Raw genomic sequence first — 23877 nt, 5'->3', positions numbered from 1 at the left:
GGCTTTTCGTTATTACGGGGGAAATGTGGATGTCTCATCAGCCAGAAAGCATATTTTAATCTTTCAGAAATTCTGTTCCTCTCACAGATTTCATAGGCTGTGCAGCTAGAAGAGGGAGATGTATGTGTTGTAGAAACGAGGGTGAATGCCTGCAAAAATCAGTGTTAACATTCTACTGGATTTTTTTAAAAAACCCCAACTTTTCTCCTTATAATTAAAATCGGGTATTTTAGTTCAACAGTGTTAACCCTGAGCTCATTACACTCAGGTGTAGTGGGGGAATAACATGAGTCCCATTCTCTAAAGCCCCCTTCATGCTACTAACCCCTGAAACGCTGCCCCTTCAGCAGGCACAAATCACTCTGTCCCTGTACTCTCTAAGAAGAGTTTTTCTGAAGATAAGAAATCAGCAACGTATCATCTCACATATGGTGTCTTTCATCCCAGTGAGCTGCAATAGTTTAACAACCCACACCAATGCCATTAATTTTTTTTTTAATTTTTTTTTTTAGACCCCTAAGATGCACAGCAATTCAAAGCCTTTGAACTATAGATATGGCTATCACTTTAGCAATGCCATTTCTGGTTATCTTGGGTGGATCCCACCAAATTTGTGCAGGGCCCACTATTTTTCAAAGGACCATTACTCTGTGCACCAAATGACTGTGGTGCCTGCTGAAGAACTGCCCTTTGCAATAGCTATCCTAGAAAATGGGCAAAATGAAGAATTCCAGATGGAGGTGTGACCACGAGGGAAAGCCAGGTGAAAGGTATTGGTATTTAGGGGATCTCAGTTTCAGTGTCATGACTGACATCCATCCCCAGCAGCAACAAGTATCTAATAATCACAGGAGATAAAAGTCACTTTTGGCTCCTTGTCTGAGAGAAAATATCTCTGAAAGCACCATATCCAATAATATCAAAGGCTGTGGTGGCTTCTGCATCACTGGCAATTTTTAGACCGGTAGAGGATGAGGTTTTCTGGTTCAAAGAGGAATTAATTGAGGGAAGTCATATGGCTTGTGTTATACACGTGACACCAGATGATCCAAATAGTCCTTTCTTGGCCTTATAATCTACAAATAACCTTGTGGAGGTACCGCTCTCCTGTGGATTAGTGGCAAGCCAATGCTCCTCTTGCTTGGATGAGTTTTCTGATCTAAATACCATCCAGACATGCGTGGCCTCCAGGATTTGACTGGATCACGGTCTCAGACGGAGCCATTGCCAGTTAATGCCAGACATGCGATAAACCGGGGTAGGACACGCTCCACTTCAGGTGCTGTGGGATTCTGGAGTATCATTAGCAGCCATGTAACGAGCCAGGTCTGAAGAAAAATAATTTTGCTATAAGGACACTTGCAAAAATTATTTTATACTTGCTATCTTTACATTACCTTGCATTGTAAAAGACCCAGGCTATCAGACACCATGGAGCTCTTTGGCTCAGAATTAATCAGATTCATTTTCAAAGGCAGGGTATAATTGTGGCCATTTTATAGTCCATAAAAATCATAAGATTCCAGAATTACATGGGTAACAGGACAAGCTATTCCCATATGGGAAACAGAGCATATGGCGTCTTGTCTATCTTGCTTGGATTACAAGGCAGAGAAAATACCTGGCTGAGCAGTGCTCAGGCATTACCAGGTGGATGATACCACAAGAGCAAGCTGGGTCTTTATTTATTTGCTTCATAAGGATGCCTCCGAGTTCAAGTTGTCTGAGTGACATAAATGCTAAGCTTCCTCCAGACTAGCTCCACAGCCCTGACTGCTCCAAGTCCTTTGTTGTGACCGGTCAATGCAGTTTTCAGAAACCTGGGAAATCCACGTGATGGAAACCCCTCCAAACTAGAGGTGAGCTCCAGCTCAGTCACCACCTCAAAGTCAACTAGAAATACTTCTTAAATGCAGATATCCTTACCTCTGTCCCTATTTCTAACCATGCTTCGTTTTAACCCCTAGGATAATTTGGTATGTAGAAGGAAATGTGTCATTTCTTAAGTCAACAACCACTTCCTTGAGAATCTACAAAAATTCCTTCTGAGGTTTCCCTTTCCAGCACCGATGCTATTCAGATTTGCAGGCTGAGACTGTAGCAAAAGGTGGAAAAACTCGTAGTCATTACATTGATTAATCAGCTGCTGAAATTTGGCTTTTCAGCATGACACCTCCATTCTCTGAATGTGTGGCCTACTGCAATGTAATCAATTTGTCTGTGCAGGCTCCAAAACCCCAGAGCCACACAATGCAAAAAGGCAATCTTCTGCCCTCTTCAACCACAGTAAGCAACATTACTGAAATCACTGCTCCCGCACAAGTGTAGCACGACCCCATATTTGTAGGCAGCAGAGTATGACTTCATTAAAAATCATACGCTGCGTTAGGGACTTCAAGGTTTTGCAAGGCAAGCCAGCATCAGAGCAGCATATGTCTGAAACCGATAGTAAAATGGGTAATGCCTTAAACCCCACCTCCATGCTGTTATTTACATACGTATCTTTCATCTGACATAGGCTTCCCCTCCAGCACCTTGAATATATCAGTCCTAAGGAAGAGACTTTAAGTTCAAAGAGTGCCATCCCCAAATCAAAGTAGGGGGTTATCAAGTGAGGTGCGCCAAGCAGTAAGACAAAACATACGCATTTTTAATAGGTAGCCTCTCCTCTCCCTGAGGAAGCCAAGAAGAGAGACTCTGTGAAGCTTCAGCAGAAAACAAGTTCAGTGGATTTATACTCAGGCTGCTATTTGCGAAAACAAAATTCACAACTCTCACGTATCTTTGCTAGATGTTTTCCAAGCACTCTTCAAAGCACATCGGTCCCACCCTTGGCGGTCCTATTGACCAGGTGACCTCATCTCTATGCAGTGCTGAAAACAGAAGACAGGGGAAAAGAAAGTTTGGTTGTTTTTTTTTTTTTTTAAAAAAAAAAGAAAAAAGAAAAAAGCAAAAAAGCCCATGAAAGAGAAACAAAATTCTCAACAGGTCTGTACGGAATTTCAGCAGCACTTTATTTATTAATGCATATGTAGCTACCATTGTATCCAAGCTCCCAAAGACAGATCTGTAAGGAATAGGCCACATGCTGATTGACAGCAGCCATAATTCCATACAATGAGACTGTATTAAATTGTTTGATGTGATATGATACTCATCACTTGTAACTGATCAAACATACTGCTGCATCAAACAGTATTACAATACAATCAGGCTGGATATGGTTCCTGCCAAGGCTGTTCATCACATTGCACACTTCTGCATTAAACATATCTATTAATAGCATTGACAAACTACTCCTATCCAAATTTTTCCAAAGAATGGTACGACGTGAAATGTGCAAAGGAATCCGTACATAATGCTTTGCAGTTTGAGGCACCATTTCCATTGGCTGAATGCTTCCACATGAAAGGCTTTGCTGATTTGGGGATTTTTTTATTTATTTTTTTTTTTGTAGGATAATGCCACAACTTGCAAACCTGTGCCCCAAACCAGAGATGTAACATTCTAGCTTCCTTTTGCCTGTTGTGGTGGCGTTTCTTTTTCTTTCCTAAACACAAATTGGAAGATTGAATATTTTTTTTCTGACTAAGATTTTACTTTTGCGATGGTTCCCCCCGCCAGGAGAGCAGCTCTAGCCTGCTATCTTGCAGGAGGGAGCTGTGTTTGCTAACACTGACCCTTTTAGAAGCGGGAGACATAAATAAAAGAAACAAATTCCTTGTCACCACATTTTCTGCTGCAGACATAGAGGGTGATATGCTGCAGTCCATGGGGGACAGGACTCGCTGCGACATTACAACTGTAGGGGCTCTCTCAGATGCAGATTCTTAAACGAGCCTGGGTCTCTAGAGGGCAGAGGTCAGCTGTCCTCAAATCTGTGTGAATGCTAGATTAAGTTTATTAATCTCCCCGCTTTCACTTAAAAACCAAATTATAGGATGGTTAAATGTTAATGCCTGTTGAGCCTGTGAGATGATGAATGCCCTCAGCTACCACTGCTAGAGGGAACACAAGGTGTTCGGGCCCCAAAAGGGTGTCAGAAGGTAACGTGATGCATTTTCCCTGAGACTTACTGCATGCCTTACGCCTGGTGTGCATTTTGTTTGCCTTTCTGACAGCAGCAAATGCAACCACCCTCACACCTGCAGTCAATAGCAGTGACTGCCCACCTTGATGTCCGAGGGGTAAAGCAGATATTCCCACTAGACTGAGGGGGAATAATCTCAGCCACAGCTCTATATTGAATTTATACCTGTGCTCGAGGGAGATTTGAAACACCCATCTCTCTGCACCAACTCTCCAGGAACTGCATGAAACCAAGCATGCCATGGACATGGTATTTACCACCCTTCGAAACTGCTTCTATCAGTGTATCTCATAAAACTACTCCAGCGTGTAAAAACGAAGTGATAAATGAGTCTGAGGGTTCCATACAATTCCTCATGGACAGGTGTGCACATCATAATTGGACAATCTGCCCCCTTGATTGCTATCTCAGCTTTGGGAGACCAAGGATCGCACAGCCATGGAAAATAGGAAGTATTATGCAGGAATGCATCCCTGACTATCTGAAGCTGGCACAGAAGACCCATTTTTCTTTTTTTTTCAAGTTGGGATTGTGTATATTTCACATTTATGAATTTTTGCAAACTGCAGTAACAGAAGGTGTCTTTTGTCCTGCTTTTCACTCCTGTAGTGTCAGCGTAAGCGGATGAAACACATCGCACGGTGGCAAACTATCTCTGTTGGTGGAATCAGCTCCACAAAGACTGCTTGAGAAAGGTGTGTAAGGCATTTCCTTTCTCTAATTAAAAAAAAAAAAAAAATTAAGTCCTGTGAGATAATAAACTGTCTCAGAATAGTATCTTAAAGGCTGACTTACAACGGAAAACATACAGGAAAGGGCTGGAAATGGCTTTTACACTCTGATGGGTAGTTTTTAGCAGTAACAGCTTGGTGCAGCACATAGAGCTAAAGAAGCTGTAACTTTCTATCTGGGTGTAGCTAAGTAATTCAAGATGCTGCAAGTTTAATGTAACAGTAGAAACGAAGAAGTTCAAAATCAAAGTCCCAGCCATTTCAATGCAGCATACAATATGCTAAGTTGTGGTATTACAGAAATTGCTAAGAGTTTGGCCACAAAACGTTTCATACTGCACCAGCATTCTGCCAGGGCTGTGTTCCAACAAGCCCAGACGTTTTTCCCTTCACCTGTGTTGTTTTTTTTTTTTTTTTTTTTTTTTAAATTAACCTGTTTGCTAGCAGAAACCAAAAAAACTCCCACTGTATTAGAGAATTACAGCCCTTGTCCTGAATGTACCTCTCAGTTTATTAAATCAGAGCAATGGAAAAGTCACCACGCACCAGGCAAAGATAACTGCAAATGCGTTCTGACCCTCCCCGTACCACCTGAGTGCCGCTATTATTCCTCATCCTTGGGGAAAGGACCCCATATGTGAGTTTCAGAAACCACCTCAGTAACTCCAAGCATCATTATCAATAGTAGGATGAACTGCAGCTGGGATGCACTGAGAAGGCACGGTAATACTCGCCCTAATCTCTGCATTCATCTCACTGGCCCTCGCTAGGAAGTTTAAGTACATTTACTGGGGATTCTTCAGCCCTTGAAAGGTAGGAAGACATCTATGAGGCTTGACGTACTAGCTAATTAACTTGGGTTTGGGAAAAAAAAAAATCTTCTTATCTACTTAACTTCGAGACACTCTCTTTGTTTTTAAGCCTGCAGACTACCTTCTCTTTAAAATGCACGTTACGTACAACTCAGTAGTATGGAATGTATTATTTTTAATGAGGGCCTATTTTAACTTGGACCTAAAACTACTAACATTTGACAGAGGTTTGTTTTTTTTGTTTTTTTTTTTTTTTAATAAAAACATTTGCAGAATCAGCTGAATAATGGTCTATAGCCTGTGTTTTGCAAGACAGGCTTCAAAATCATCATGCTTGCTTTCTGTCCTTAAAAATCCAGGAACATGAATGTATGAATCACTTTAAATGATCCCCAAAATTCATGCACCCCCCACCCCAAAAAAAAAAAAGCTATGACGAGTTTAAAAAAAGCTTCCAGTTTTTGTTTCTTGGTCTCTATGAGGGGGGAATATTGAGGCTGGGAGAAAGTGATTGAATTCGTGCCTGCAGTAGTTGGGGCACGTGAGTATTTCACGCAGTTCTTCTGACAGCAACACAGACGTGAGCAACTCCTGTAACATCCCTGCTCAGAATTAAACCAGACGAAAACCTCCTGCAAATTGCACAGAGCAATTTCAAATCCGATTTCAAATCCTCACCATATTCCTAACAGATAGAACAGTGGCATGATTGACCAAGATTTTTTTTTTTTTTTTTTTTCCCTTCTTCTTCTTTTTTAAAGTACACATATGATGATGCATCATAGTTATAAACAGATGGTATTTGGCCTCCTTCCTATTCTCAACATTTGGAATTCCTAAACTATGTGAATTAAACAATAATATTTTATAAACATACAAGGGATTTTGCTCACTGCTTTGTTAACATAGAAATTATACAATGCTGACATTTATTTAAATTTTAAAAAGTAAACAAGAGTGTGTATTGAATTAAAGCAAACTAAAATCAACAGAAAGAAATATGTTCTGTGCGAGCATTACCTACAACGGCCGGGCCTTTTTAGGGGAGACATAATGGGATGAAGCACAAATTGTAGCTTAGACAGTCTGATCCTTTGTGCTCCAAAGGCTCATTTAACACCTCACTGTAAACAACGGATATTTATACCATAATTGGCCAGTTGACCATCAGTTGTTCATTTACTATGTAACCTGCTATTACGGAGTTAAAAGAAGTTCCTTTCTGTTGGTTTTTCGAGGAGTGAAAGTGTGTTTGCAATTTTAGTACCAACTGGATTCAGTCTAACACTTGTACTTAGGATGAGAAACATTTTCATAATACCAAAATTTGGGGGAATAGGAGTATTCTTGCCAGGAAGGGGAGAAGAAAGTATTGGTTCTTAAAAGAAGAATTCTGTTTGCTTGGTTTCCTCTTTCCTTTCCGCTTTAACCCCTTTTTAGGCGCCTCTCTCACTGTGTGCAATTGAGAAGCACTTAGGTTTTAATCACTATTCCCAGGTCTGCAAAGAGGTTCTGTGATGAATAAATAATGAATCAGAGATTTTAATCAGTGTTATGATTTTTGAAAAGCCTAATTATCATTGTTTACAGACATGCCTTTCCAATGTATTTCCTTGTTTTGCCTCCAAAGCTCTAAGGGTTAAGCCCCTCTCATGCATCCCTCCCATTCCTCCTCAGCGCCGCACTCCTTGGCTGCCTTTTCTTTCGGGGTTTGGGGGTATTTTTTGCTTGTTTGGGTGTTGTTTTCTTTTTGTTGTTGTTGGTTTGGTTTTGTGGTTTGCTTTGGTTTGTTTTTTTTTTTTTTTTTTTTTTTTTTGAGCGCGGACACCCAAACCGTAGGAGAGCTGGAGCCGGCAGAGCTGGGGCCGCCACTCCGCACCCGCGGAAAGGCCACCGCGGGGGGGTGGGGGTGGTGGTAGTGCCTTTCTCTTTGCTGTCTGCAACTATAAATGTTACCAAACAACCTTACTTTCAAAATAACATTTTTATTATCAATAAAAAGTGGCCGGCAGCCCCCCCCCCCCCCCCCCCAAGACGGCAGCTGGGGGCAGCAGGCTGCCGCTTCGCGGAGCACCGCCACCCGCGGAGCGAGGCGGAGGGCCGCGGGGGGAGCCGGGCTCCGCTCCCGCCCGCAACGCTGCGCCGGGCTGCGCGGAGAAGCGCGGAGGCACCGCGGGGCCGCCCCGCCGCGCTCGCCCCCGTCCCGGCGCTCCTCCTCGCCGTCAGCATCATCATCGCTGGGATTATTTTTGCTTTGGCTGCCGTTGGCCTCGCTTAACCCTGATCCCTTCTCTGCCCCCACCTCCGGGATGGGAAAAGCCTTGTCCCCGGGTGGGATGTCCGTGTGCGTGTGTGTGTCCCCCCCCCAGCGTGGCAGATGCGCTTCGAGCATTTCCCCGAGCCGGGCTCAGCACCCCTCGGGCAGCCGACCCCGCTCCCCGCATCCCTGTGCTCCCTCATCCCTGCGCTCCCGCATCCCTGCGCTCCCCCATCCTTGAGCTCCCCCATTCCTGCGCTCCCCCATCCCTGCGCTCCCCCATCCTTGAGCTCCCCCATCCTTGAGCTCCCCTATTCCTGTGCTCCCCCATCCCTGCGCTCCCCCATCCTTGAGCTCCCCCATCCTTGAGCTCCCCTATTCCTGTGCTCCCCCATCCCTGCGCTCCCCCATCCTTGAGCTCCCCCATTCCTGCGCTCCCCCATCCCTGCGCTCCCCCATCCCTGCGCGGCCCATCCTCGCGCTCCCGTTTGCCGCTTCCCTGCGTTCCAGCTCCCGCATTCCTGCGCGGCTCATCCCTGTGCTCCCACATTCTGGCGCTCCCGTTCCTGCTTTCCCTGGGCTCCCGCATCCCTGTACTCCCACATCCCTGGGATCCCGCATCCCTGCGCTCCCCCATCCTGCATCCCTGGGCTCCTCCATCCCGCTTCCCTGCACCCCCACATCCCTGTGCTCCGGCATCCCTGCACTCCTGCGGCCGCATCGCTGGGCTCCTGCATCCCTGCGCTGCCGCGGCCGCCTCCCTGGCCCCCGCATCCCTGCGCTCCCGCATCCCGCATCCCTGCGCTCCCGCATCCCGCTGCCTCCTCCCCGCTAAACGCTCGCTTCTGCCGCCGCCGCTGCTTCCACGGAGGGTGGGTGCAAAGTTGTACCACAGTTATATAGCACCTGATTATCAGTTTCCAGCAACAGCTGTGTATATTCGCTAAGAATGTAAAGAAATACCAGAAGATAATGCAGGATTGCTATTTATTACCCTATAATTAAAGTTCTGACAGTGTTTCTATTATAAAACCTTATTTGCAAGGGTTCATAACTCAGAGGCAAAATTTTCCTGCAAGACAAAGCCTCGCTTACCAGACTGAACCGTTTAAGAAGTATTTCAGTTAAGTAAGGTTAGCCTATTAGAGGGTAAAATTCTCAAAGACTTTCATTAAGGTGCTCATTTATATTCGCAAATAAAGAATTGCAAAGTCCCCCAAATCAAGGATATATATATATATATATATATATATGTATATGAGGAAAATATTTTTTGCAAAATCAAGGATTCATGGAAAGGTTTTAATATAATTCTCTAGGAAATTATTCCCATGAAAACAATTTGTTTGAAAGAAAATGCCCTCCAGTCTTTTCCACACAAACTAGTCTTGGGCTAGTACATGAGAACCAAACTTAAAAGTGACTATGAACAGAAATGAGACCGGCTAATTCATTTCAACTGTCCGTACTGGAATGAAAAACAAAAGAGTAAACAGCTTCAATGGGGAAAGGTGAATTTAATTTTCAAGGCCCTTTAACTTTTAATAATCTGAGGAACAATATGGGAGGTACATTCTACCCTCCCAGTTATCCTGATATAAATTCATTCAAGATTTATATTGGTGTAATAGAGAAGCAGAATTTGCTCCACGATTTCTAATGAACTGCTGGCTCAGTCTTTAAAAAGGCAATTAGAAAAATCTAGCCTCTAATTCAGAACAGCTTTGAGCTAAGTCAGAGGTCCCGATGCTGCAAACCCGGATGGAAGGAAGGCGTTTGGACCCCGGCTCCTCGCGGTGCCTGCAGCACGACCGGAGCGGGGCTGGGAGTGCTGGCAATGGTTTGCTACAAAATTCCCTAGTTATTTTAGGATTTTCTTTTCTATTATATGGGAAAAGACAATTCTCATGTGGAATAAACCTGTGTTTCCTGTGATCTCAAATACTAAGACAAAAGGATTGTAGGATTAGGTGCTGGCCTGTTATTGATGCGGAAGGCAAGGAGCTGTCTGGTCGGAGCGTTGCCTGGTGAGTCTGGCAGGAGCCGGGAAAACCCACCCGGCTTTAACTCCTTACCAAAACTTGTATCAAAGCGCTGGCAGATGCTGTGTCAACGCAGGTGAAACATCAATAAATATGAAAGTAAGACAAGGGCTAATTCTGTCATTTTACTCGTAAGATTAGGTCTCTGCATTCACCGCTTACTCATGTGTGTAGGAACAATGGGACCGAGATCCCAATTTGTCTCTCTGACCTTTTGAAGTGAAGGCTCTAAATGAAGCAGCGCGGAGCGGCTGTCTCGTCTGATCTTCAGAAACTGCGAGGCAAAACTCCTCAGGTTGTTTCAGGCTACAGCAGGCTGCTGGGGGGGGGGAAAGATTACCTCGGGGGGAAGTATCACCTCCGACTACCTGGAAGTTCTACCTCGCCCTCTTGACTGAGGACCCCAAAACAGGCCAGGGTGGCCCCTGACATGAGGCCGACCTGAAGGTGCTAGGAGACGCAGTAAGGACATTTCCACCCTTGCTCTTGAGCAGCTCTGTATCTTCACTAAGAAATATCAGAAGATAATGCAGCACTGCTATTTATTACCCTGCAATTAAAGTTCTCACAGCGTTGCTATTATAAAACGTTCCTTGCAAGGGTTCGTAACGCGGAGGGAAAAATTTTCCGACGAGATGAAGCCTCGCTTACCAGGCTGAGCCGGGTACGGTTCAAGTATCACTCATCAGTAAGTAAACCAAGGCAGAGCACCACCTTGCCAAGGAGCTGGGCGAGACCTCCTTCGGTCATGGGCCGGATCAGAGTGTGTGCCGAGGACAGCAGGGACCTTCAACTCAAAACCAGAGCGCTTTGGTGTCCCCACCGTGCTCACCGCAAGCCCTAGCGCGACGTTAGAGCGGAGAATGACTCACTGTGAAAGTTGAACCCGTTCGCTTTCATTGGACCATGCCTCAGTTTCCCCGTCAGTAATGACAAAACCAAATTTCTAATTTGCTCTTACTGGTACGAGGTGTGATAACATTAGTGAACATCGCCGATACACTGCGTTAAGAAGTGCAAGGCAGGCCCGTTACTGGGCTCTACCCAGTATGGTCACCACACCTACACATGCCCCCTTGAGAAGAACGCTCTACGCAACCACGTTGGAACACCTAGACCCAAACTGGCCTTTGGTTGAGCAAAAATGAGGAGAAACCAGCACACAAGACAGATGATTACTGCAAAATGACAACTTTGCAGAGCTAGGAAAATATCAAGACGCTTACCATTGGATCTCCCTTGGGTTTTTTGCTTGCTTAATGGAGGAATTTCAGAGTGGTACCACGCGCTTTCTCTTGCACTGAAAAAGGATGGTTTAGCATCTTGATGGCGTCAAAAGGCACAAAGGCATGCGTGTGGAGGGGAACCTGCCCGTGCCTTTCACCTGCTGTGGATGGAGCTCGGAGCTACCCTGCCTGACACAAGGGAAGCTCAAACCATAGCCGTCCACAAAGAGAGGTCTTACCAGGCTTCACGTCGTAACGCCTTACCAAGAGTCCTCCTCTTCCTTCTTCCCAGAGCAGGGTTGAAAATCTTGGAATTGTCATAACGTTTTATTATCACTTGCAAAACAGATTCTACTTCATCAGATAAAGACACAATTGCATTCATTGACTCTGACACAAGGATATGCATAGTGATAAACATACAGATAGATGTACACACTTATACATGAATGAGATATGCTAATTAAAAATTGCAGTGGGCACTTTATTAAAAATTTATTGTACAATCTACATCTTCAAAACATTTTACATCAACAAATATAGCAGCTTGACTGCTGGAATCATAAGTGATTTATCTTTAAAAGACTGTAACTGGATGCAAAGATTCTTGATGAACTGCCGTTACATTTAAACTACTGGTTTTTATTGGAAGTATTTTGACTGTTATCTGTTTGTTCTCCATCCTTGAGAGAAATAAAACAAGTGTCTCGGCTTTCATTTTATCGGATAGATGGCACCATGTAGCATATTTCCCATGCTAGTTTGAATTACAGCTGTTTATCTTTCAGCTTTCTTTAAGATTAATTAAATGCAAATGTAACTCCACGAATCATGGGATTACCTGCCAGACCCCTTATTAATACCTTCACTTAAAAACCCCTGTGCCAGAGAGTCATTAATTTGCAAAAAAAAAAAAAAAAAAAAAAAAGTGCTAAAGCAGCCCTTTGCCTCCAAACAACCCGGAGATGGCTGCCCAATTAGTCCGGCAGCATTCGGATCCTCCTTTCAGGCCCTGTGGCCCTTTGAGGACACAATAAGGCTCCAATGATAACCTGGCAACCTAGGTAGAAACTCAGCCAAGTGTGAGCGTTTGAAGCTGCAGCTTGGCTGCCATCGTGTCGGCGAAAAGAAAGAATTCAGGCACCATGTCATCCAGTACAAAGGATAAAAACAGATTCAACCGGAAATTCAATGTGGCACCACATATGGGATACATGAGTGCGGTTACACAACAGGCCACATATTTTTTTTGAACAGTCTCCTGCATGTGATGCCGAGGACATGTGTAACCATCATAACGTCTCTAAGAATCTGTATTTAATTTGAGCTGGGGTGGTGGCAGGGATTGGAGATCTGAAGCCGCCACAGGTTTGTGGCAGATGGCTCTGTGTCAGCTATGACAAGCAGCCAGGCTCGGCTTCCTCTGCAGATTTTCTTTTCTCTCTGATCAGGTAAATATGGGCACACTCTGGAAACTTCCACAATTCTGCCTGAGGCTGCAAGTTTGTGACTTAGCCCCATCTGTCACAAATCTTCCCTCGGTTCTGCTGCGAGCAGAGACCTGAATTTACCGCCGAGCGCTGCCCAAGAAAACCCAGCCGTCTCGCCCTACGAGGAAGCAGAAGAGAAAAGCACACGAAGCCGCGTTAGATGCTGGGACACAAAAGGGACGTCTCTCGCGCGGGAAGGAGCGTGGCTCTCTGCCGAAACGCTCTGCAACACCCGGGATTTCAGGAGGGGTGGAAGCGAGTTGGTCAGGAAATGCTTACGCAGCATTATTTGGAATTTTTGGGGGTTTTTTTTTTGAAAGACAGGTAAGCTGGTCGGCAGCCCCAGGTTATTTGCTCCTGGATGAGCATCATCAAACGTCTGCCTGCATTACTGGTGGTCTTGGTGGACACGCCAAAGACTGAACACCCGCGGGGACCGACCTGCCCCTCACACCCTCAGACATGGCAGAACCACAAACCAGCAGGAGCAAGGGCCTAATTCTCCTGCTTGACCATCGTTGGTCTGGCTTCTGGGCTTTATTTTGGAGTAACCTTGGAGAGAATAAATTCAAGTCCTTTTTTTTGGGAGTGATAACTCTGCAAAGGTCTGAGCATTCATTTTTTAACAGCATCGTGATTCAGTCAACAGTTCCTAGATATGCAGAGATCAAAAGAAGCAAAGTTTCCACACAAAGCAAGATCTCCCCATGAAGAACAGGCAGCATAACAAGATATAGTAGCAGTACAATATCTTTTAAGAAATAATCAACTTATTTGTTTCTTGTGTCCTAAGATCAGAACTGAAGCAATTAATATCTACTCTGCCATCAGTAGACTTCAGAGTTAACAAGGACTGTTCACCCATCCATCCATTCAAACCTGCTGTTTCAGGACAGTTGGAGTTCAAGCAGCCAGTACTTGTTTGGCATACATTTAATGCACTTCTTAAAAAATTAAGAAGTAGGGACTATTATTCAGCAAAAAAGCTGGGATTTGGCAGGCAAAGACAGCAGAGTGATTTACAGAGCCAATTTGTATCGGGTCCGCTTTACTCTGTGTCCCAGCTCCTTTGCTCTGTGAGTATTGGGGAAGAATCAAGGTGGAAAGCAGCTTGTAGCAATGTCTTTTGGAGCTCCACTTTCAAACTCCAAGCACCTTTGGAAACCACCACCAAGACAGCGTTGGTTTACATGGACTGGTTGCACTGTCAGGCCTGAGACAGAGCTATATAATACTTCTCAGTGGAGTATTTTCCTAAACTGGCCTGTTCTAAAGTTTCATATATCAGCCTTTTGACACTCAATTCATTCTTTCTGTCTTTAAACAAAAAAAACCCATCAAATGTTGGATGTGAATCTATGCAAGATACCCTGGTGGGTACCTTTGATAGGGTGGTTCAGAACGGAATGAACAACTGCAACAGCAGGAAGACAGTTTCAGGCTGTCTTTCTCAAGGCAATTTGAAAAGTTTTCATTATTTTGGCAACTTTTCTTTCCAAGTCCATCACACTTCCTTTGACCCAGTTCTCCAGCTACCATTTTGCAGCAGCTGCGGTTCATCTGACAGCTTTCATTTAATTTCTAAAACTAAAGTGGAAGCGATCTAATACTGTTATAATAAGAAGTTCAAAGTCCTGGTGTTTATGCTGAAAGAAGCACACACAACTGCTTGCTTAATGAACGCTTTCTTCCTGCTCTACAAGTGCAGCCAACTGCTACGAGCTATAAACCAATATTTTCCGAGAGCTGAGATCTCCTAGATACGCACCTCAGAGGGCAGAGAGCAAGGTAAGCCCTGGGAGGAGTTCAGGTGCAGGACGCATACATACATACATATATATATATGCATACTTATATATACGTCTGCACAGACATATATTATGTCTATATATGCATGGTTGGATCCCGGAATGACCTAGCAGGCAACTTCAACAGCCTACCTGCTAGCTCACTTCTTTCACAGTGAGGATCCACAATAGCTAGCACACCTCACTCTACCGCAGCCTCTTCCAGTCCCACATGCTGCTTGAAGACCTAAAGTTGACCCAAAATGCTTAAATTGTGTCCCCACAGTCCAGCAGATCTTCCCACCTGTGCAAACCTCCTAAACTAGCTGGATTTCACCTATATTAGCCGTACGTATGGGAATGAAAAATGTTCGGGACTTCAACCGAACCTGGATGCGACCCTCAGCAACTTAAACCCAACTCTATTTTGAAGCTGGTCCTGCTCTGAGCAGAGGCTAACCAGATGACCTCCAGAGGTCCCCTCCTAAATTCCTCTATGATTCTATGTTCTAAATGAGTAACCAAAGTTTTCTTTCACGTAAGAAATCCTTATGTCATATATATTTTACTTAGGATCCCGTGCTTAACTGACACAGAGACGGGAGAGCACGGACACAGTATGCTGCACTCCAGAGTTCCCAGGCTGCTGTAACCTTCCCTCTAAGAAGCAGATCTAGACCATCTCTGAAACCATCTTAAAATTATGCTCCCTGGAAACTGAGCATCTCAAGAGGCAAATACAAGTTTCCCACTTGTGCTTCCAACCTCCTTCTGACCTGCACCTACTGCTAACCAGGCAGAAGCAGAAATTCAATACAATGCCTTCTTTTTTTCTCTGCAAACATGCTCTGCTGGAAATCTTTGTATTATTTGCACATCCTATAGAGCTCTAAATTAACTTTATCAGCTCAGGACAAAAGATCTGGAGAACAGTGTAAACAAACATCTGCTCAATATACTTTCACCGTTAAAAAGTAAACAGTATGTTTGGCTCCATAAGGGAACAGGTTGAAAATGATCAGAGTACAACACATCCCATAAACTCATGGCATGGCTTGGAATACTCCATCAACTAATGATAACACCAGCACAAAAACAGCTCTCAAGCATCAGAACGGTTCGAGTGATGGGCAGTAAGAATATAAACACAGAATTAACATTCACAAAGAGAGGCTGAGAAGACTGGGACACCGTAAGGGTTTGACAAATGTTTATAAAATAATAAATGGTGTAGGAAAGATGAAGGGGGAGCTTCTGCTTCCAAGTGACCAACTCCAGAACAAGAAGTCACTCAATGAAATCGAAGGAGGGGGGAACCCTTAGCCAGCTGGAGGAAATGCTTTTAACTTCATCAGTAAATATATGATGAACCTCTTTCGTATTTCTCAAGGACATGAAAGACAAGAACAGGAGTTTCCTTTGGCAGCCTTCTCCCAAATCTCGGATGCTCACCACTATCAAAACCACAGTATTCAACACATGGCATGCTGATCCAGAGTGGCAGCATCCTTATGGAAAAACAAATTTGTCGTGGAGTTTTGCTGGGGAGTGGGTATGGATAAGGGCAAGAGGCATTGTCCCTGGCTCTTACACAGCCTGTACAAGAACTATGAACAACTACTGCTCCTTGCAACAGGGCTGAGTGGCTGATGGGACATCTGGCATGAGGCTCCCCCACATCTTCATGTGTCCAGTGCCCCATATCCTTAGGCTGAGAATGCCTCCTGCTGCTTTCCTAGCTGTGCCTAAATATTAAAGCTGGATCAGGAGCGGTTTTTCCCTTCTACGTGTTTTCCTGAAATACCAAAGATACTGCTCTATCACAAACCAGAGCAAAAAGGGAAGGAAAAAAAGAAAAAAAGAAAGTTTTGTTAGAACTGCCCTATACAGCCAAATCCTGAGACTGGAAACAATTCAGATGTCTACGGTCTAACTGGGATCTTAATTTGATTTTACAGCAGTTTAATCCCTTTGAATTCAGCAGACTTCCTTCTACAGTGGTGTAAGAAAGAAAAAAAAAAAATCACGCCATGTGTCTTTTCATAGGCAGGTGAGCTTCTGTAGTGTGATGGAAATGAGAAGATGAATGTCAGAAAGTGGGCCAAATTCTTTTCTCCGTTAAACAAGCATGAGTGAGAGTAGGATTTTTCTGTAGGAACTGAAGCTGACAGCATGTCAACCAGCACTCATTCAGCTGGGAGGGCTGGGAGAGCTGGGAGAGATTATTTAAAGTTGTCAGCTCCTTCCATGCCTGGCTTTTGGCAACTCTTCTTGTCCCTTTCCACTGTATACTCTTTATACATGCTGTTTTAAATTAAGAAACTGAAGTGAGGGAACTGAAAGGTAAACTTCAAAAAAATAATGCAGAAACAAATGCTTTGCCCTATATATATATATATATATATATTTTTTTTTTTTTTTTTTCAATTTTAGAATCTACTAGATAGGGAGCTTGCAAACACTGACAGGTCCTATGGTGTACTCCGAGGGAAACTGATGCCCTGTTGCTGTTGCTTGCTTCATTCTGGCGCTTACTTTGGCAATCACAAACCCCTAGAACCAGAGAGCTACATTTAGTTCTATAAAACTGGAACAGAACAAATAATTGATAACAAATGAAGTTTGCTTTCCACTCATCTCAATCTTCCGCTAATAACTGGTAGAAAGCAATGTCGAAATGCAAATGAGCCAGCCCTGGGTGCTGTGAGAACATGCAGGGTGAGTAATACATCAATTGGGAAAGGTTTTCGTAGGTGCTGGCATTATGGACAACTTCAAAAGTCTGTCAGGGTGAATCTGCTCCATCAAGTTAAGCTATTGCAATTTAATGTCTTGGTCTGTGCATTTTCACGGGGGTATTCACGGGGTCCGTCTCCCTAACTTGACTGTCCTGGTGTCATTTATCTCCCTTTTGCCCCCAACTTTGTCAGCGCAAGCACTGAGGACAACTGAAGGAATAAATTGCCTGTTTAATTAGACCGCTGTCTTAATTATTATGGATATCCTTAGTAATAAAACCCCAACAATATGTAAAAAGGATAACCCAAGGTACTTCTGATGATGATTACTTCCTGATGTATGCAGCTGAATCCTCAACCAGTAAAGTACTATTGGCTTTTAAAGCATTTTTACTTTCAAGACTTCACAGCTACTTTATGAACTTCAGGCGGGGAGCATGTCAGGAAGGTTTCTGAAAGAAAAGTAGCTAGTTAGTATGCACTACTGTGCTGGGGTCCCTTTTCTATTCCACTGTCGTATTTATAATATTATACTGATCTGAAAACAAAAAAAGAAAATACAGTGAAAGTGCTGCGTACCCTTCATGATTTCACTCTTTTCAGCTCCCTAAAAAGCAGCATCGTTCCAGCTATAATGACATTAACAGCACTTAGCTAAGTTAGTGTTTTTCTAGGAGGTTTTGTGGATAGTTTCCTTGCGAAAGGAAGACTTGGCATACGTGGGTGTAGGTACAAAAAGACAACTCTAACAGTATTCTCCCAGCTGATCCAAAGCCTATTAAAGACAACAGGGATCTTTTCTCTGGTGCTCACAGGTTCTGGATTAGGCTCTGCTTTACTCATTTTAAAACGATCCCCCATCCAGCTCAGCTGCTACCTGTTGCAGACGTTCACTTCAAACACTCAGAAGGTCCGAACGGGCTGTTCCTAGTGCACAAGCCCCTGTACAAGGGGTAGGATAAACACCTTCAGCTTCTGTTTGCAAATGACTCCAAGGGTTTTTTTTTTTAGAAAAAGAAAATTCCTTCAAGCGAATTAGCGTTTTGCTTATGGGGCTCGTGCACACATTTTAAACCCATACTATTTTATATCAGTCTTTGCTCTGCCGTTATTTCCATTTTTAGTGCACCTTGGCTCTGCTTAGGAGCTGGGGGTCCACACGCAGACAGAAGATCCACGTGAACCCAACTATTAGCTGAACTTGAAGCATTGGGAAATGTCAAGGTAAACGTTTAAGGACTCTTTTCCCTTTGAAGCCACCATGTATAACTATACGATACTATTGACTCAAGAAGTAATGCTGAACACTGGAAGTGTTCAGTCAGCATTTTAAACTATTATGAGCTACCTTCTGAACCATTGCCAAGTTAATAGACAATGAAAGATAATGAGCTTGAAATTGGGTGTTAAATTGCATTTTTGGTTCTCTCCTTTTTTTTCTTGAAGTTTAACTGTTTCCTGCAGGAACAACATCATCTTTGATGTATCATTATGTAAATGTCTATTTTTAGGTCAGAAAAAAAAGTCAGGCATGGGCTAAACCCTCGCTCCTCCTGCTACATGTGTGCGGGAAGGGGTAGAGAGGCAGACGACACACAGCAAGACCCAACACTTTCTGCTCCCCAGAGGGAGGAAGGTGGAGAGATGAGGTTAGTTCTGCAGGCAGCGTGAGCCTCCAAATTAAGAAGGAGATTACTCGACTTGCTCATTAACAGTGTGCCCGGACGGCGACAGCCAGGCAACACTAAAAAGACCACATTTGTATTGCACGGGTGACACGAGGAGTATTTCTATGCACTCCCAAACCTTTAAGGACTTTCAGCTGAATTCAGGGTTTTTTTACAACCTGAAACACCTTTGTCGTGTAGGGGTAATGTGTAGCCAACATGCCCACGGCATAGCCAAGACTGTAAAAGTCATAAAACTCTTTAAGTTTACACATCAGCGTGCAGAAAATAGCAGTTATTTTTCTAAAAGCAGCGTCATGTAGTAATACCTCTTCACTGGAGTAATATAAAATCCAGTGTTTCATCTACAATCGTGTAATTAAAAAAAAAAAAAAAAAAAGTGTGACTCCTAGCAATATAAATACACCTCTTAAAAATGTGAAAGTCAGTCTAGCATTGAATACTTGATCAAAACATGAATGGAAGGTCAGCCACTGAAATTGTACTTTCTCTACAAAAATAACTGCCAAGAATAGGACGTGAAAAATACCAGTAAATTATGCTTCTGAGAAACTTTTTTTATGTTCAACATACCTTAAAAAGCAAAGAGAGAAAATAATCGTAATCCGAAAATAATTCAAATCATTCCGAAAGGCAGAGAAATCTTACCTGATGCCAGTCACCTGCATTTTTTGAGGACTGAAGATTAAATTAGGATAGGAAGGTAGGCTTATCCTCATTAGTATAATTGTAGGATCTTTCTTTTATTTTCCTTTTAAACTAATGAGTTGCATTAATCCAGGTTCATTTTTATAAGCCTCTTGGGTCCAAATGTAAAGGACAGTCATTTTAGAAAACAATAAATTAAAAAAAAAGCATGTAGCGTGCATTAAGTGCACGTATTTCATAAGACCTAGGTTAATACAACTGGCATCTAGTTTAATTAATCCTTGTTAGTGTAACGACTAATATCCCTCCCTAGCATGTTTCCTTTAAACATTAGTATGTTAATTAAATGTTGTTTTTTTAAGGGTTTTTTTCCTTTGTACTTCAATATGGCATTATATCATGTAAAACTATTCTGAACAACTACCTTATAGAGATGTTTCCTTACAATATCTGGTCTCTTGCAGAAATTCTGAAGCCTTTTAAAAAGCTGTTCAGGTGTAGAATACAGATATTCAGCTGCAGGAAAAACAGATACATTTTTAATGAAACAAAAACCTCAAAGCACACACTCGATATTAGTCACTTTACTAATTAAAAATGCATATTGCTCTGTGCCGCCTCGTGTTTTACATTATTTAAGCATGATTTTATAAGGTTACCTCAGCTCACAAGGATGTTTAATGCTAAATAAGACTGTGTAGTTGTGCTGTTTAGACATCTCCTTTGGGTGATTAAAATACATTATTCTAATGTAACACAATGCATATGTGATACACTTAGTGATGAGATTTTTCAAAGAGCTGGTACTACATTAGTGTGTATCCTGTACTGCAGTTGCATACTATTAAGTATTAAATTGTTTAAATAATTTGGTGTGATTTTCAGGCCTCGGTGGTTGGTTTTTGTTGTTGTTGTTGTTTTTTGGTTTTTTTTTTTTTTCTTTTTTTTTCTGTGTATCAGAAAAATCTGCAAACCATTGCAGCATCACTGACCTTTTAACAAAAATCTATCATTACGGGTTGTGTATGCTAACAATGAAGAATGCTATTTCAAAACTCGCTTTTGTGTTATCTTAAAAGAACAGATGGCAAATATAAACTACTTCTAATGTATTAAAACACATAAAATTTTCCTTAACACTAACATGTTGGCTTGCCAAATAAACAATTGCTTTTGCTCAAGTTTATTCTCAAACTTTATACTTTCGCATGAATCACGTTGTTAGGTTTCAGCAAAAGGAATATGCAACAAAGCAGCTACCTGGGAATATCTCTGGGTACACCAAGGCTTTGGGACACAGCGGATAACAGCCACAATATACAGCTTCGACCCTGAAGATTAGAAATAATAAATACACAAAAATAGATGTTAGTGAGCCAGAAAGTTATTTTGGTGCAAGAGCACTGAGGTTGACTACATATAGCAAGAGTGAAACATTTTTTTTTTTTTTTCTCCTTCAGCAGCATAATCCTTCTAAATGCCAAAGTTGCTCTTTTTAAAGAAAATTTTATTGATCATATGAATTACATAGAACAGAACAGCGAGCATATGTTTTGTTCGCTGAATAAATCAAAGCGCAGCTCTGCATTTTTTTGTTTTTTAAATACTGTTTAACACATTTTATAATCAGCAGACAGACACATGTAACAACATGGTGAAGTATGGACGGCTTTTCTTAATAATGCTGCAGAAAAACAAGGGCATACGTGCGCATGTTTGGGTCTGTGTGTACGTATACACAGATGCACACAATCACCGTTACCTGGCAGCACAGATATTCATTCCTTAGACTTTAAGACTCCAAAGGTTACAGTTAAATATCGTCTAGGAACAACTCACAGCATGCTGCGGGCTGGGGTATGTTAGCTTATGCACATGCTTCAGATAATTTCCTTTATTTTTTGGGGGACATAAACTGTTGTATTTTTTAATAACTACCGCTGAGATTCCTTTGCCACAGTGTGCAACGCTTTGTACTTGTGTTTCTTCAAGGAACAATTTACATATCTCCTCTAACATCAAACCCAAATATTTTCTAATTGCAACACAGTGGCGCAAAGTTTTCTCGTAGCGAATCTAAAGAAAAGCTATCATCTTCATCTTCGCATTTTAATAGCTGAACGGGTTAAGGAATCAAGTTTTCAGTTTATTTTTTTTTCACATAATGACCATTGATCTGACATAATGTCCCTCCAAAGATACAACTGTAATTTCTGTTGGCCAGAAATTACACAGTGAAATTCAAAACACTTCTTAAAATATGTTTATTTTATGAGAGTCTTTGAATTTCCTCCAACATGTTGACCATACGAGGACTTTATTTTTAACTTCAGTTTCCCTCAGTCCACAGAAAAAAAAAAAAAAAAAAAAAAATCTGAAATCTTGTCAACGTTCACCTCTTCTATTTTCAGTGACAATCCAAAAGGCTTTCACTACCTTCATGTGCATATCGGGTTTGGTACTTTATTACAAGCACCCAGAAGGAACTCTCTTTCCTTTAGATCTACCCAGTTTTAAACAGGAAAAAAATAAAATAAAGAATAACATATTCAGCTTTCATGCTAGAAAGCTACGCACATCCACAAACCCCAAAGATCCACATTTCTGTGCAAATGCTTTTGCTAAGCAATGATTGCTAGGTTTTTTTTCCTAAACTTTTAAAATTTGTAATTTATGGTTTTTTTAAAATAACATATGCACTTCAGATTGCATTTTAAACATTAACAACAATTTCAAAGTGTACATCGTCTAGCACTATATTTTTTACCAAAGGGAAATGTTTCTGATGTGTGATTTAATTGATGATTTCAGTTCTTAAATATTGTGTCATATGTCAAAGCAAATAGATTTTTAAAGTTTTCTTTAATCTAGGAGAAAAAAAAAAAAAGAGTGAAACTGTGGACATTTCAGTAATAGCTCAGATCACTAAGTTATGTTAAAATATTTGCTTTTTAATCATATCGTCTGCATGGAAAAAAAAAAAAAAAAAAAAAAAGAACAGCTCCCTAAAACAAAACTGCAGGCCAAGATGCGATCTGAGTCATCATTTGAGTATGCAATTTCCCCTTATGAAAAACCTCTATCAGGATCATGAATTAGTAAAAACAGAATTTAATGCCTCTGTAGTTTGCTGGATAAAAGTTAAAATCTGGAATTCTTTCATTTGCAAATGATCTTATTTGCATAGTCATTTTCTACCTTTCCGCACCAAAGTTTACATGCATTTTCTGACGGGTCCTTCCGACAGTGCGGGAAGTCTTGCTAGAGACCCTACACCTTTCGGATGCCAAGACCCATAGATCAAACCCAAGAGGGTTTGATCAGACACAGACACAGGCTTTGGTCCGAAGACGGCCAGGGAAGCTTTGCAATTTCCACGCGTTTCTGTCCTTTTCCAGAAAAGTATCATATCATAACAATAATACAATTATTCCTCATTTCAGTCCTTAAGCACTACTAGTTAAATAATAAATAGAGTTCCGATTGATCTATTGTTAAAATGGCTAGTAAATGGCCTTTTTATTCCAATTAACAAATCATCTGCTAAATCTATGAATCTTAATATTCAGATCTATTCACTTCAATTCATACAATTTATCTGCAAATAGTTGTTGGGCTTTTGATTCTAAATATAATTAGCTGATAATTTTGCTTGGCTGAATTACTTTTCTGGAGGGCCTGCTAAGGCTCTCAGTCGCATTATCTAGCAATAATGAATCTGATAGGTGAAATTTTTTACTGTAATGAGGATGAGACACAGTTGTGACACCTGAGTCTAGTAATAACAGAAGACTGCTAATTATCGACAGCACTTTTTTGTGTGATGCACAGAGAAAAAAAAATCCCTCATTATTAAAAAATAAAAAGTTACAATTATAAGTGACACTGGAGGAGAGTAAATAAAATGGAGTGATTAAAACATTGCTGCTTTAAGGGTGTTTTTAATTAAGTGGAAATGCTAATGTTGTCATACTTAGCAGATGGGATTAAAATTAGTTATTGTAAGTAACTCATATTTTATGTTATGGTTTCCACAGCATGTCTACAAGATCTAAGAAAGTGATACATTCCATAAGACATTTAAAAAATGAAATTCTCATAGTCTTTACAGCTCATAATAATGAACATCATGAATAAACTATTGAAAAAAAATCCTGCCAAGGCTTTTACCATAGTGACTTAACTCGCATGGAATGTAACCATAATGTACTGGGCTGCTGGAATCGCACTGCTGGTCTGCCTTTGTCTTTTGCTGATTGTTGCATTTCTTATTTCCTTCACACTCAACAATCACAGAAGTTTGGTGTTTGGGCAGGCATCCAACATCAAGTGTGGTGTCAAGAAGGTACAGCTTTGGTGCAAGGAAAG

General features: G+C 41.8%; 1 protein-coding gene across 9 annotated transcripts in view; it reads right to left on the bottom strand.

Moving 5' to 3' along the window:
* Window positions 1-11610: 11610 nt before the first annotated feature.
* Window positions 11611-23877, bottom strand: part of GTDC1 (glycosyltransferase like domain containing 1) — a 175426-nt gene continuing 163159 nt past the window's right edge. For 7 of the 9 annotated variants that reach the window (XM_074910494.1, XM_074910493.1, XM_074910501.1 and 4 more), the window contains 3 exons: window positions 20770-20840; window positions 19934-20025; window positions 11611-12766 (listed from right to left, as the gene is read on the bottom strand). In XM_074910494.1, the coding sequence (XP_074766595.1) occupies window positions 12683-12766; window positions 19934-20025; window positions 20770-20840 (247 nt within the window). In that variant the 3' untranslated portion in view covers window positions 11611-12682. Of the gene's footprint in view, window positions 12767-19933; window positions 20026-20769; window positions 20841-23679 lie in introns of those variants that run through there. The other 2 variants (XR_012633941.1, XM_074910499.1) reach the window with 2 other exon arrangements.

This window comes from Athene noctua, chromosome 7 (assembly GCF_965140245.1).
Source record: "Athene noctua chromosome 7, bAthNoc1.hap1.1, whole genome shotgun sequence".
In the NCBI taxonomy this organism is placed as follows: Eukaryota; Metazoa; Chordata; class Aves; order Strigiformes; family Strigidae; genus Athene; species Athene noctua.
The sequence above is the reverse complement of the archived record's forward strand: the minus strand, read 5'-3'. Positions and strand labels throughout refer to the sequence as shown.